This window comes from Mobula birostris, chromosome 1 (genome assembly GCF_030028105.1).
Source record: "Mobula birostris isolate sMobBir1 chromosome 1, sMobBir1.hap1, whole genome shotgun sequence".
Classification (NCBI taxonomy): domain Eukaryota; kingdom Metazoa; phylum Chordata; class Chondrichthyes; order Myliobatiformes; family Myliobatidae; genus Mobula; species Mobula birostris.
The window spans coordinates 198199436-198215696 of NC_092370.1; the positions used below are offsets into that span (position 1 = coordinate 198199436).

General features: G+C 38.7%; 1 protein-coding gene across 1 annotated transcript in view; it reads left to right on the top strand.

Annotated features, from left to right (window-relative positions):
- The window catches only part of slc35f4 (solute carrier family 35 member F4), a 161958-nt gene that overhangs the window by 108187 nt on the left and 37510 nt on the right, over positions 1-16261 (top strand). The window contains exons 2-3 of the mRNA XM_072268111.1: positions 9938-10235; positions 11000-11219. Of these exons, the coding sequence (XP_072124212.1) occupies positions 9938-10235; positions 11000-11219 (518 nt within the window). The remainder of the gene's footprint in view (positions 1-9937; positions 10236-10999; positions 11220-16261) is intronic.

The window sequence follows — 16261 nt, forward strand, 5'->3', positions numbered from 1 at the left end:
GTATATAACTCCCATCAGGGCCTTTTTACCCTTGTAGTTTCCTTACTTTATCCACAAGAATTCTCCACCTTCCAACCCTATGTCACATCCCCTCTGCCTATCTGCCTGTTCTTTTGATACAATGTGCATACTAGGACGTTGGGCTCCCAGATATAATCTTATTTCAGCCACGGTTCCGTGATGCCCACAATGTCATACTTGCACTACAGGATCATCTACCTTATTTCGTATACTGTGCGCATGCAAATATATCACCTTCAGTCCTGTATTCATCACCTGTTTCCATTTTCCCCTATGTTACACTTCAATTCATCTGACTGATTGCAATTTTGCCCTATCATCTGCCTGTCCTTCCTCACAGTCTCACTACTCACTGGGTCAACCTGTATACCAACTGCCCATCACCCTGATTCCCATCACCCTGTCTAATTAGTTTAAATCCTCCCCAACAGTTCTAGCAAACCTGCCGAATATGATAAAGTAACTGTAGTGTTACTATTATACTGAATGATACTTGTAATGACTATAGTAATGTGATCTTGTGGAATTCTTCTATTCAATAGGACTGTGTTAATTTGTTCATAATAATGGATTCAACTTTCTCATAAACAATCTCAGAGAAAGGAAGTTCCTTCGAGTAAAATAGAGCATGATTTTCAATTTATTCTGTAACTTACCAAAAGAAAAAAAAACAATAAGAGACCATACTACCATTAGATATAGGAGCAGAATTAGGCCATTTGGCCCATCGAGTCTGTTCAGCCATTTCATCAAGGCTGATCCATTTCCCTCTCAGCCCCAATTTCCTGTCTTCACCCTGTATCACTTCATGCCCCGACTAATCAAGAATTTATCAACTTAAATATACTCAATGATTTGGCTTCCACAGCCACTTGTGGCAACAATTTAAAAAAAACTAAAGAAATTCCTCCTCATCTCCACTCTAAAAGGATGTCCCGCTATTCCGAGGCTGTGTCCTCTGGTCTTAGACTACCCTACCATAGGAAACATCCTCTCCACATCCACTCTGTTGAGACCTTTCAACATTCGATAGGGTTCAATGAGACCACCTGTTATTCTTCTGAATTCCAGTGAGTACAGGCCCAGAGCCATCAAATGCTCCTCATATGATAAACTTTTCAATCCTGCAATCATATTTGTGAACCCCCTTTGAACCATTTCCAACGTCAGCACATCTTTTATTAGATCAGGTGTGCAAAATTGTTCATAAAACTCCAAGTGAAGCCTCACCAAGCCTCAACATTACATCTTTGCTTTTATATTCTAGTCCTCTTGAAATGAATGCTAATATTGTTTTTACCTTCTTCAGCACTGACTCAACCTGCAAATTAAGCTTTAGAGAATCCTGCAGAAGGACTCCCAAGTCCCATTGCACCTCAGAGTTTTAATTTTCTCTCTATTTAGAAAATAGTCTACATTTTTATTTCTTCTACTAAAGTGCATGACCATACACTTCCTGACACTGTACTCCATCTGCCATTTCTTTGCCTATTCTCCTAATCTGTCTAAATCTCTCTATAGCTTCTCTGCTTCCTCAACACTACATGCCCCTCCACCTATCTACATATCTTCCACAAACTTGGCCACAAAGCTGTCAATTCTGTCGTCGAAATCACTAATACATAATGCAAAAAAGAGCGGTCCCAAGTCAGACCCTCTGGGACACCACTAGTCATCAGCAGGCAACCAGAAAAGGCCCCCTTTAGTCCCACTCTTTGCCTCTTGCCACCAGCCACTGCTTTATCCATGCTAGTATCATTCCTGAAATACCATGGAATCTTAATCTCTTAAGCAGCCTCATGCATGGCAGCTTGTCAAAGGCCTTCTGAAAATCCAAGTACATAACATCCACCAGTCCTCCTTTGATGACATTTGCAATTTTCCAGTCCTTCGGAACCATGCCAGAATCCATTGATTTTTGAAAAATCATTATTAATGCCTCCACAATCTCTTCAGCCACTTCTTTCAGAACCCTAGGATGCAGACCATCTGATCCAGCTGACTTATCTACCTTGAGACCTAGACCTTTCAGTTTCCCAAGCACCTTCTCCCTACTAATGGCAACTTCACTCACATCTGCCCCCTGGCACTCTCGAAAGATGGGAATATTGAAAGGGTTTCTTTGAGGTAACACTCCATGTCACAGGCCTGATGCAATTTTAATGCAGGCCTTTAAGCGGACACTCAACCATGCTCAGGAAGCTGCAATTCCTTACTGCAGTGGTCCCTAACCTCCGGGCCGTGGACCAATACCGGGCCACGAAGAATGCAGCGGTGCAGCGGTAGCTGGAATGCACCCAATACATCTTTAAGAAAAAAGCCGAAATAAACAAGCTAATTGATTAGGTGCTGCCCGGCACGTAAATGTCGTCTGGGCCGAAGCACAGTTCAGCGTGCAGAGTATTTTGCGGCTAAAATGGATCCACAAGAATAAATTACACAGATTGGTTGAGGAGGGTTCGATGGGATTAATGCTTTTTCTTTTTGCTTACCAATCCACACCCTCCACTTACTGTCAAAATCAAACAAGAGATGACTAATAATTAGCCTTCCACCACAGTGCACTTTATTGGTGAGTATGTTTAGCCTGATGGTGACTGGATACCACCAAATTGTCCAATTTGTCCAAGTTGCATGCCATCTTGGACAATGTCTCCCATCCACTACATAATGTACTGGTTGGGCACAGGAGTACATTCAGCCAGAGACTCATTGCACTGAGATGCAACACAGAGCGTCATAGGAAGTCATTCCTGCCTGTGGCCATCAAACTTTACAACTCCTCCCTTGGAGGGTCAGACACCCTGAGCCAATAGACTGGTCCTGGACTTATTTCCTGGTATTTACATATTACTATTTAATTATTTATGGTTTTATATTGCTTTATTTATACTCTATTCTTGGTTGGTGCAACTGTGACGAAAACCAATTTCCCTTGGGATCAATAAAATATGACTATGACTATAAATTCAGCTTCTTTGGATCAAGGTTTGAAATTAAACCTGTTTTGTTTTGAACATCATTGAATTATTTTAAACTAGTTATCTAAAATTAAGACTAGAGAGTAGCAACAGTTAGTTTTTGTATCATGTCAATTGAGAATGATTTAATTGATCTCAGAGACTTTTAACGTATCCATGGTAGCTGGACGTTAGCATAAATGGAGAAAGCAGATTTACTGCTTAAAATACTTTTCACCTTTCTGGTGAACCTGCCAAATCACCGTCATTAAATGAAACAAGCATACAGAATATGAAAATAACAGTGAATTAAATGTTAATAATTGTGACCAATGTAACATTAGGTTTATTTAGTAATTGGTGTTTTGCAATACAAGGCAAATCCTTGTTTGATGTACCTCAATGGATTTCCCAGTATTTTGACAAGGTGCCGCGCATGAGGCTGCTTAACAAGATAAAAGCTCGTGGTATTGCAAGGAAGTTACTTGCATGGGTAGAAGCTTGGCAGACTGGCAGGAAGCAAAGAGTGGAAATAAAGGGGGCCTTTTCTGGTTGGCTGCCAGTGACTAATGGTGTTCCTCAGTGATCAGAGGTAGGACTGCTTCTTTTCACATTATTTGTCAATGATTTGGATGTTGGAATTAATGGCTCTACGGTTAAATTGGTGGACAATGTGAAAATAAGTGTGTTGAGAAAGCAAGGAGTCTGCAGAAGGATTTAGACAGATCAGGCAAAGAAGTGGTAGGTGGAATATAGTGCAGTGAAGTGTATGATAATGCACTTTGGTAGAAGGAATAAAGGCATAGATTATTTTCTAAATGGGGAGTAAATTCAAAATTCAGAATTTCGAATGAACTTGAAAGTTCTTGTATAGGATTCCCTAAAAGTTAATTTGCAGGTTGAGTTGATGGAAAGTGTTTTGTATTTAATATTTTAATAATATTTGAGTAATCTTGTGTGTGTGTGTGTGTATATATATTTATATATAGAGGTTGATTAAGCATTTTTGTGTTTTAAATAATTACAGGTTATATGCATAAATGTGTGAATTGCATACGGCATTATGCTACCACGTGATACACGTGCGATTTGCTTAAATTAAACAAAGTTAGACACATTTTCAGACTCCTGTGTCTTTTTTTGAATTAGTTTAATGCTTTGAAGTTACAAAACATAACAGTAAGGAAGGCAAAATTAATGTTAGCATTCAATCCAGAGGACTAGAATATAAGACCATAGATGTAATGCTGAGACCTTATAGGCATTGGTCAGACTGCAGCTGGAGTATTGTGAGCAGTTGTTGGCCCCTTATCCAAGAAAAAAATGTGCTGACATTGGACAGGATTCAGAGAAGGCTCATGAGAATGATTCCATGAATGAAAGGGTTACCATATGAGGAGCATTGGATGGCTCTGGGCCTGTACTTGCTGGAGTTTAGAAGAATGAGGGGGGATCTTATTGAAACCTTTTGAATACTGAAAGGCCTATTAGTAGTGGACATGGAAAGGATGTTTCTTACAGTGAGTGAATCTTGGACCAGAGGGCACAGCCTCAGAATAGAGCAACCTCCATTTTGAACGGAGATGTGAAGGAATTTCTTTAGCCAGAGGGCAGTGAATCTGCAGAAGTAATTGCCACAGATGGCCGTGAAGGCCAAGTCATTTTGTTATATTTAAAGTGGAGGTTGATAGGTTCTTGATTAGTCAGGGCATCAAAGGTTAAAGGGAGAAGGCAAGAGTATGGGGTATAGAGGTAAAAAATATCAACCATTGTGAAATAACGGAGCAGAGTTGATGGGCCAAGTGGCCTAATTCTTCTCCTATGTTTTACAGTTTTATAGTTTAAGCTACACTAATAATTGCAAATGCATGTTATTCATGTAACCCTACAGGTGAAAATATTGTGTGAGTCACAAATTGGAGTTAATTTCCTTCAAGTCATTATGATTCTGTTATTATCCATTTTAATTGTAGCATATTACAGCTTATAATTGAGCACTGTGAGAAATATCATTTGAGTTTTAACATCCAGAAAAATGTACAAAATCAGCACGTCATTTTTCTGGTGTGCTCTTGAACGCTAAGTTTATGGCTGCATTTGAACCCGATTGTCGAGCTCCAAGAGGTATTGTGAGGTACTATAATTGCTAGCTAACATTTTTAAAATACTGTACCACATAATTTGTGAAGATGACTTGAAAATGGAGACCATATTCTCATTCTATTTTGCACAACCCATGAAGGTGTGCTGTGAAGCTGAGCTGTGCAAAGATGTGCTGGATTTGGGGAGAGAATATTCATGGGAATGATTCTGGTAATTAAAGGTTAATGTATACCTCTGTGTGCTTGTAATCTTTGGAGTTTCGAAGAATGAGGGGGGATCTCACCTATTGAATATTGAAAGGCCTAGCCAGAGTGGATGTGGAGAGGATGTTTCCTTTACTGGGTGAGTCTAGGACCAGAGGGAAAGCCTCAGAATAGAGGGATGTCCTCTTACAACTGAGATGAGGAGAAATTTCTTAAGCCAGAGGATGGTGAATCTGTGGAATTCATTGCCACAGGTGGCAGAGGAGACCAAGTAATTGGGTATATTAAGAGTAGAGGTTGATAGGTTCGTGTTTAGTCAAAGACTATGGGGAAGAGGCAGGAGAATAGGTTTGAGAGGAATAATAAATCAGCCATGATGGAATGGCAGAGCAAACTCGATGGGCCGAATGGCCTAATTCTGCTCCTATGTCTTATGGTCTTATGAGGTGAGGATGGGGAGAGTAAATTAAGGAGTTTAAAAGCAAGTAAAATAATAAAGAAGGAACAGTGAAGAGCAGAGATTCCAAAAAATACTAACTTTACTTACATAAAAAACAGAGCTTTAGTAAAGTTATGAAACAACTGCTAAGAAACTGAGTTTAGACAAGGTAGTTAATAAGGAGATTAGGAAAAAGGGTTTACATCAGGCTGTCTGATTCAAAGAGTGACTTTGTCAGAAAAGCCTCTACTCTTATAGTTTTAAAGTGCAATGCAAGGAAACTTTAATCTTGGAATTCAAAGAGGCCAATTAAAAGTAAATTCACCAAATAGCAAAAAACAATCTGCTGGATGAACTCAGCTGGCCAAAAAGCATCTGTGGAAGCAAAGGTATGGTGACGTCTAGGGTCGAGATCTTGTATGATCCTTAACAAATGTGACTTCACCTCTATTTGCAGAGGGTTGTAAATATTGTCAGCTCCATCTTGGGCACTAGCCTACAAAGTACCCAGAGTATCTTCAAGGGGCAGTGTCTCAGAAAGGCAGCGTCCATTATTAAGGACCCCCATCACCAGGGAATGAATGCCCTTTTCTCACTGTTACCATCAGGTAGGAGGTACAGAAGCCTGAAGGCACACACTCAGTGATTCAGGAACAGCTTCTTCCCGTCTGCCATCCGATTCTTAAATGGACATTGAACCCTTGGACACTACCTCACTTTTTTAATATATATTATTTCTGTTTTTGCACAATTTTTTTATCTATTCAATATACATATATTGTAATTGATTTACTTATTTTTATTTTTTCTTCTGTATTATGTACTGCATTGAGCTACTACTGCTAAGTTAACACATTTCACGTCACATGCCAGTGATAATAAACCTGATTCTGATTCAGATTTCCAAGCAGCTAAATTTATAAGGGTTGTTTTTTCTGTTTACTATGATTATCTTAGTCAAAGCCAGGTGGCATTAGAAAATTTGACTGAAGACATGTGATACTAATGCTTCCCATTAAGTTCCTGCCCTATATTTTTGAGAGGGCCATACAGAGAACTTGATGTCAGTATAGATATTTCAGATAATCCAGTTTGTTACATTTAAAATATGACAAATACTTGCAATTCAACTTCCTTGTATTGTATGACTCGGAGATTATGCACAAACTATCCACATAAAAAAATCCATGGAAAATTTCCATTTTTATTCCTAACACAAAAACATGTGAAGATATTTGCTGCTGAATGTGCTGACCTTGGGTGGACTGAAAAATCTGGAGGAAACTACAAGGTATGTCTGGCACACTCTTGGTACTTGAGGCTTTAGGCATATTTATGCTCAAATAAATATACACAGTTGGAATATATAGACTGACGTTATGATGGTGATTAATATATGCTCATTTGACTTGCTGCAATGTATTCACAAAATTCAGGATTCTAATTCACTGTCATATCAGCATCCAGATTCCAGATAGCACCATTTCACTTCCTTCATCCCTATTCTAGAGATCTTAGTTTGTGTGCGGCTAAAAACAGATGCATTCATTTAAAGTACAGTGAAGCCAAACCTGTGAATAACTCACAAGAACTTTACATTGAGTGAAGCTCAGAGATATTTAATGACATGACAGGAAGGCAACAAAGCACGTTTCCCAATAAATACAGCTGCCGCTTACCTAATACCAATGAAATTGGTTGGTAATCCTGTTTTACCACTGCTCTAAGACTTTTTAGCTTATGAAGACACACAGTCCTCTTTTATTATCATTTAGTAATGCATGCATTAAGAAATGATACAATATTTCCTCCGGTGTGATATCACAAAACACAGGACAGACCAAGACTGAAAAAACTAACAAAACCACATAATTATAACATATAGTTACAACAGTGCAACAATACCATAACTTGATGAAGAAGTCCATGAGCACAGTAAAAAGTTCAAAGTCTCTCAAATGTCCCATATCTCACGTAGACGGGAGAAGGAAGGAAAACTCTCCCTGCAATGCCTGACCACAGTCCGAATCTGAGTCATCCGAAAACTTCGAGCCTCCGATCAGCTCTCCGACACCGAGTACTGAGCACCATCTCTGTCCAAACGATTCGACCTCAATCTTGGTCGCCAACAGCAGGCAAAGCTGGGGATTTTGAGGCCTTCCCGCTGGAAGATTCCGGACCGCACAATAACAACCGCAGCGAACTGGCGTTTCAGAAATTTCTCCAGATGTTCCTCTGTGCTTTCGCGTCGATCTCCATCAAATATGAATTGTCCACAGCCCCTATTTAACGGATACGATTTAATTTTTCACTGGAGGGCTGCGCACACACAGCGCGCTGCTCTCTCTCCTCCCGACTTGCACGTACTTTGCACAGAGTGCACACTTTGCCTGGTTTTAAGTCACAGCAGGAATATAACCCCAACCGCCCTACAAGTCTAGACACATAAAATGCTGGAGAAACTCAGGATCTTCATCACCAAGGCCCTTCATCTCCCCATCTGATGTAGCGTCTCGGCTCAAAACATCGACTGTTTACTCTTTTCCATAGATGCTGCATGACCTGCTGAGTTCCTCCAGCATTTTGTGTATGTTGTTTGGATTCCCAGCATCTGCAGATTTTCTCCTGTTTTCACTCTACAAGACACTCTCTAGATTGGCATGAATATTTCCAGCAGACCTGATGAATATCCCTAATGGCTGATGTCTCGATATTCATTGCAGCCTATGTTGAAACTACTCAGCCCTTGGTGCTACTGTGGATTAAACGTGGATTTAATAACATTGTTGAAGTTCCCATTGGCTGAAGCTCTGTGCAGCATGAATTCACTGCCCAAGTTCTTTCCTAGTCATCCATTACCAGTCTCCAGGATGCTGATAAGGGATGACTAAGTGACGCTATGTCAATGTGAGGTGGCCAGACTCTCTCTCTTTGAAAATCAAAAACAGCAGAAAATCTGAAAAAAACCACAAAATGCTAAAAAAAAGTCAGATGACTCTGTATGCATAAAGATTACTGCGGTGTCTCTGGTCTTCCTGCGTTGGAGATATTTCCTCTGTCCTATCCTTATTTTCTTTGCGGCTTAAAACTAACATATTTTCTTGCTTTCTCTCTTGTAATGAAGGGTCTTTAACACTCTAAATATACTTCTCTTCCCCCAGATGCTATCTGAACTGCTGAGCATTTCTGGCATTTTCTAGCACTTGCATGCTATGAATGTCATTTGCCACTTATGAAGCAAGTACAGTGGCATAATAGTTAGTTACCAAACCAGTATCCAAATATTCTGGATATCATTTCGGTAGGGGAATTAAATTAATATGAAATAAAAGGACTGTTGATATTTGCGACTATAAACCACAGAGCTGTTGTAACAAAAAAGAATTTCAAGAAAGTATTTTTCTTTAACTAAAAAGAAGGAAAGGTACTATTATTACCTGGTCTGACCCGAATATGACTGTAACCCATCAATATGGTTAATACGTAACTGCCTTCTGAAGTACAAGTATCCTAGCAAGTTCTAACTTCTGGGGTATTAGAGTTTCCCAATAAATATTTTTGTGGTTGAATGAAGCCCAAGCATGAATAATGTCCAATTCTTGATAAATTTGTACAAATTGGAACTCTGTGCATCCATAGAATACATTATCATTAGCTCTGTAAATGGAGGTGAAGAAAATGAACTTGAGCTCAGAATAGTCTAGCCTGTACTATTCACCAGCCTTGTCCCTGGAAACAATATCTCTACAGATCAGGGGTAGGGTTTAGATTAAGTAGAATGAGGTGCCATAATTAACAAATATTGTAGAAGAGATTTATTTAACTAAGATGCCTACTGTTCCACCATGATTCCTATATTTTACTTTCCCTACGCCAGCGGTTTTAGCTGTACCTCAAATTTGACAATTTCTTTTCAGATTTGGAGGAGTTTTAGTAGACCAAGAAAAGAGGTTTAATAAGATCGTGCATTGATATTAAAAGCAATAAAACAATGACCTTCTGTGATCTTTCAGGAGGGAATACACGTCTCAAAATAAAAATCTATAAAATGCAGTTCCAGTGCATGGGTGTTGGGTCGAGGGTGTAGGGCATATTTTACTGACTATTGAAATTGTGCCTGGAATTCCTAGTTAAAGTAATATTGGAGCATTATGCTTTAGTGTATGACACAGTTCTGTTGTATTTCAAAGTTTTTCTGTTTTATCTTCCAGGAGAAGAAGCTTCAGAGAATCGGAATGAAAATCTTAATCACGATAATAATGCTAAGACACGTTGTCAGTCATGCTCCTCAGCGTTCTTCAAGATTTTCTGGGGCTTTCTGGTCATTCTCTCTGTGTCATCCTCCTGGGTTGGTACCACACAGATTGTCAAAGTCACATACAAGAGCTTCCATTGTCCTTTATTTATGACTTGGTTCTCTACAAATTGGAACATAATGTTTTTTCCTATATACTACTCGGGACACCTTGCAACAGCACAAGAAAGACGGACAATAATTAAAAAAATTAGGTACTGATCCCCTTTATTTTTCTTAAAAATAAATAGATAAAAGGTACAGTAAAATCAGTTCTTATTATATCAGCTTCTACTCTTTGTTGTATTTTTGAGGACATTTGGATGATAATCACTTTCACATTTTGCTTCTGTGTTTACTAATTGGAACAATGATCGTATCAGTTACAGATAAGCAGTACGTTTAACACAGTGAAAGTGCAGGGCATTTCAAAACAGATTTTGGTGGGTGGAAGATACATAGCCATCTGGGTAGTATGATTTATGGCCAAGTACAGAACGAATAGGTATGGTTGATGCTTTCAGCAGAGGGGGATGAACCAAGGATAGTGTTATGAAAGTGATCTTTGAATAGCGCTCATCTGATGCAAACAGTTTGCTTCACCCTCCTTCAGTATCTGGGAACAGTAGAATCTCTGGCAAGGGGATGAAGTTTATGGTGAAGAACTAAGACAGTAGATTTAGACTTTGTAATGTTTAGTCACAGGAAATTTCTCCTCATCCAGGACTGGATGTCAAAACATCCACAATCCAAATTTGTATTCAATTATGCTATTAAAACCCCTCGCTGATAATACCTGTCCTAAACGAACATTTCAGTTAACTATGTAAACATAAATAAGGATTACCCAAGTTATTCAACAAATAAAGAAAGACAAAAACATTTAGATGTAGTGTGTACTTGCATTTGAGTGTTAATTGAATAGATGCAGTGAGAACAAAATTACTATTAAACAAGTCTGTCTGTTCCCTGTTTGCAGAGAATGCAGTAGGATATTTGGTGAAGAGGGACTAACTCTGAGACTCTTCCTGAAAAGAACAGCCCCATTTTCTATTCTCTGGACATTAACTAATTACCTATATTTACTGGCTTTGAAGAAATTAACAGCCACAGATGTTTCTGCTCTCTTTTGTTGCAACAAAGCATTTGTCTTTCTGTTGTCTTGGATTGTACTCAAAGACAAGTTCATGGGAGTTAGAGTAAGTACCTTTTATTTATGACTTCAATAAAAACAAATTTCTATAGGTGATAAAAACTGCATCAGTCTTTAACATTCACAAAATCTATTTTGGAAGCTTTAAAAAACATTTGACAAGTGAACTCATGCTCTCTTGATCACTCAAATTAACTTCACACAATGTGATTAAAAATTTTGAAGAAATTATGCTTATGAAAATGCAGAATTGCATTCTGTTGAAAAACTGATTTCCACAGAAAATAATGTATTCCCCAGTGAGATTCAGTTACCCTTTTAGAGGTGGGTCTGGTTTACCAATGAAAGTTGATGGCTCTGAAATAAAGTATATTTCTGATGTAGATGCATTATGAGCATACTGATAATATGTTCCTGTCTTGTGCCTTTAGATATATTAGGCTACTTGCATCGAGAGTGGAACTATTGATGAGTATAAATGGATTAATGGAAAATCTGTCAGACTCTCCAATAAACATCGCTTCCTTGCCCTCCTGTGTTCCAGAACGCCATTCATAGTCAACCACATTACACTGGGTCTTGAATCACCTTGAGAAGAAATAGAAGATTTCTTTCTCTGAATGACATTAGTGATTTTGTTTTACAGTTTAGTGGTATGGTCACCATTACTGATGCTGGGTTTTAACTTTATATTTATTTAATTATTAAAAAAAAGAATTCCCTAATACCCTTGTAGGATTCAAACTCCTGATAATTCTTTCCCTCTATAGATAGTCCATTCTGACTGAAGACCACTCACGTCTATTTTATTTATTACTCCTGAAGTTGCTGATGAGAACATTGTAAGGGCTGCAGACTTTGCTATAGCTGGAGCAGGAAATGTTTGATAGCATGATAGGGTGATTAATATGCAAGGTGGAGCATTTTATCATCCCTGCCACTTTCACACAGTTTCTGCATGCACCTGACCAGCAGACTTTTATTTGGTGGTAATTGGCCAGGGATTTCATTAAGTTCTTGGAATGATTATACTTTCTATAGGGTCTTTCTGAATACACACAAATTGTTTCTTGAACTTGAACTTCCGTTCTCATTTTAATTCTCTGCCAAGATAGAGATCATGGTAGAATAGTTTATTTTTTGTTTGGGGAGTCTGAGTTTGTGGGGTGGAGGTTGAGGTGAGGAGTTTGAGGGGTGGAGTTTGAGGAGTTTACTGGAGCAAATGAGTGAAATTAAGAGTGTCAATAGTTTGGATGTTGGCAGGAGAAGGACATGGTCTGAAGTTGACTAGCCTTGGTTTTGCCAGTGAATTTGGAGGGTGATGTAGAGACAGCATCAGTGCAGTAGTTAGTCTTAGAGAGGGCATATGAAGGGGGAGAGATCACAGGAGACCTTTAGCTTAGTACCAGATTTTAGATCATGAAAGCTTGAATGGTTTTCCTCTGACATCCTGTGTTGGTGGCTGGGAGATGTGGTGGATTTCAGTATTAATGTCGGTCTTCACTGAAAGAGGGCTCCTGGGATATGGGACAAGTTGGAGGGCAGTATTCAGCCTCCGAGTGTATCTCTGCATCATCATCATCATCATCATCTGCACACTGCAGTTTGAATACTAGTGACAGGAAATAAAACAACTAGCACACACGTCTCACTGCAGTGGCTGTTTTTAATGTGCAGGTCCACAATTCCTTATCCAAAATCCTTGGGGCCAGTTGCATTTCAGAATTCAGAATTTTTCGGATTTCAGAATATTGATAATTATATTGATAATTAACCTGTCTCAGTGCGGTGGACTTTAGGACCCGGGGGGAGCTCTAGACCTACGCTCATCCTCCCATATACTTTAAATCATCTCTAGATTACTTACGATACCTAATACAATGTAAATGCTATGTAAATAGTTGTTATACTGTATTGTTTAGGGAATAATGACAAGAAAAAAGTCTGTACATGCTCAAACAACGAGTACTGGAGAGAGAACTTCCGGGTTTTCTCAATCCGTGCTCTTTTACAGATACTATTACAGTTTATTTATAGAGTAATATACTGATAAATGAAATAGTGGGATAATTATAGACCATAAATACACTAGTACATTTTATTTCCAACAAAAACATTCAATAAAACATAAAAATATACAGCTTCAAACGAACCAAATCAAACACATGGTAAATGCCTTATTGGAATAAATGTAGAATGTAAATACCCTAGGACATATACAGATTCCATCTAAGCTAAATACGTACAGGTACCTCTAGTTAAGTTGCATTACGTCTGGCAAACAAAGCTAAATACTCTACAGGTATCTGATGGGCCAGGAGCAGGATTCTCAAGTTATGAAGTAGCACTACGACAGACAACGTTTTTAAAGACTTCTTCAAGTGTCATCTGTCTCATTAACATAGGTTTATGTCTAAGCAATCTCTCTTTAACTGAGTAAACTGCCATAATCTCTTGCTCACTGATAAATGCACATTGTTCAAGGCCAGCAATTAACTGATCACACATTTTTACCATATCGTCATCAGCCATGGGGGGACATATTTAACCACGGGAGTCATCACATTCGATCCCACCACTGTCTAAAACTCATGATTAAATTGAACAAGTAACAAGGTTACACAGAGAGTGATCGGTGTCTGCAACACATTGCCTAGGGAAGTGGTGGAAGCAGATGAGATAGCAACATTTAAGAGGCATTTAGAGAGGAACATGAAGAGGCAGGAAAAGGAGGAATATGGACCATGTGCTGGCAAGGATTAATTTGGACTGGCATCATGGTTGACACAGATATTATGGGCTGAAGGGACTGTTCCTGTACTCTTCTGTGTATGTTCTACCATTCTTTGAATCCTGAGGTTAGAATGAGCTTGGTTCTGGAATGGGGGCTGTGTCGGTTGAGCAAAATCGCATCTGTCCTGTGCACTAGTTCTACCCCAGCAAGAATCTTGTTGAAGGCTGGTTGCAGTTCTGCAATGAGGAAGTTTGAGGAATGTGTGGGAGCTATAGCAGAGCTTTGCTTGTGGGATGGGGACCATGGCTGGATCTCTTGATTAGAATCACAGCTTGCACGCCACAATGTGAAGTAGAGTTTCTTAGAAATCTGAGAATCAAGGGAAGTGTTATAAATGCAACAGGTGGTGTTAGAATAAAAGATCAGCCTTAACATGGCAATTATGAATTGGTCTTAAGAGAGACACCAGTATTGTGGTTTTAAATAAAATAATTTTTCTTTAGCTTTTGTGCTAAAATCCCAGATAATTACAGTGGTGGGGGGGGAGGGGTATAACTAATTTGCTAAAATTGTTGGTGCTGTGTTGTACAATGAGGAAGAAAAAGCACTTGATTAGAAAAGGGAAATATTTGAAAAGCTGGGTAGCTGGAGATGATGTTGATTGAGCGAAAAAGGGGGTCGGGGAAGAGAGTTAGGGTGTGAGGAGCTGGCTTAACGGAACTGGTTTATGAGGGAGAGGAGCTGGGACAACGAAAAGCCTTGGGGGGGAGGGGTGGTGAAATACAAGTGCAGAGGTATGGAGTGAAAAAAAGTGCAATTAGTTTAAAATAATGACAAAATGGATGGAATTACTTTCCTTTCTCTCTCCTATTTTGTATTATTGCTGAAATATGCACAAGAATACAATTTTCCAGACATACCATATTTGCTAACTGAAGCAGTTAAAATTGTATTTCTATAACTTTTCTCACAATATTTGTGACTGAATTCATAATGAACCAATATATTCAGTCAACTAATTAATGTTGACAGAAATATTTTAATAATTTACTCTGTGCAATTCCCTCATTTAAAATCTTTGTTTTATTATACTGTTGATTATTTTCTTTGGAACAATTGGAATATAATGTGCAATTAGAATTGATTTTATTTTGACATCTTGTTTTAGCAGAGTCAATCTGTATTTATCTTGTCAACAAAATAAATAGGCTTACCTAAATGTACAGCAATTATGTCAATTACTGCAAAATGAATGCGTATTGCAATGATTATTTGTGATAATATCATTGGTTCAATACTGCCCATGAAAGTACAAATCTCTTCATCCTGTATTTATGATTTGGTAATTCAGCACCTATTGATTTAGATTTGTAGAGGGGAGACAGCATGGAAAAAAGCTCTTTGCTCACCAAGTTCTCACTGATCTTCAACCACACATTTACAGTAATTCTACATTCTCATCAATGAAGGAACAGTAATATATAATTCTAAGTCAGAATGGTGTGTGACTTGGTTCGAAGCTGCACCTGAAGCCCAATTCTTTCCTGGTGATGAAGGTCATGGGTTTAGAAGCTTCCAGGGTAGCCAAGGCAAGGAACTGTAGTGCATGTGGATGGTGCACTGATTCGTACTGATCTAAGGCTGCTGGAATGAAAGTATTTTTGGTTAGCAAGTGCCTCTGTTTCATCTTCTGATACCCTATAACTACATGAGTTGAGTTATTTTCTCTGTTTTTTTAGGAAAGTCAGCTACTGTTGCCTATCTCACAACTCCCCTACAGGGTTTTGTTATAACCTGTTAGGTTGGCAGGATATTGATTAGCCAAATAAAGAGAGAAAGCAGGGTACTGAATTTGGATGATCAATGATGATCATATTGAAAAATGAAGCAAGCACAAGGGGTGAATGGCCTTCTACTATATTTCTATTTCTAAGTAGATGTTGGTGATCTGTTTAATACATCTGTGAATGAACAATGTGTATGAATGCCTATTTGAAAACTGAAATGATCTTTAAATGAAAAAGTCAAGAATGTGATCTCTTTCAAGCCACCTGCAAACCTTGTTGGCCCCCATTCCCATCCTCACTCCCATCCCTGTTCAAATTTCTCTTAAATGTTGAAATTGAATGTGCATCCACCACTTCCACTGGCAGCTTGTTCCTTACTCTTCACCTAGTATTCCCCCAGCCCCAGTGGATAAGCCTGCATGCATTTATGCTATGTATACCCCTCATCATTTTGTATATTTCTATCAAATCTTCCCTCATGTTCCTACGCCCAAGGCAATAAAGTCTTAACTCATTCAACCTTCCCCTATAAATCAGGTCCTCCAGTCCAGACAACATCCTTGTAAA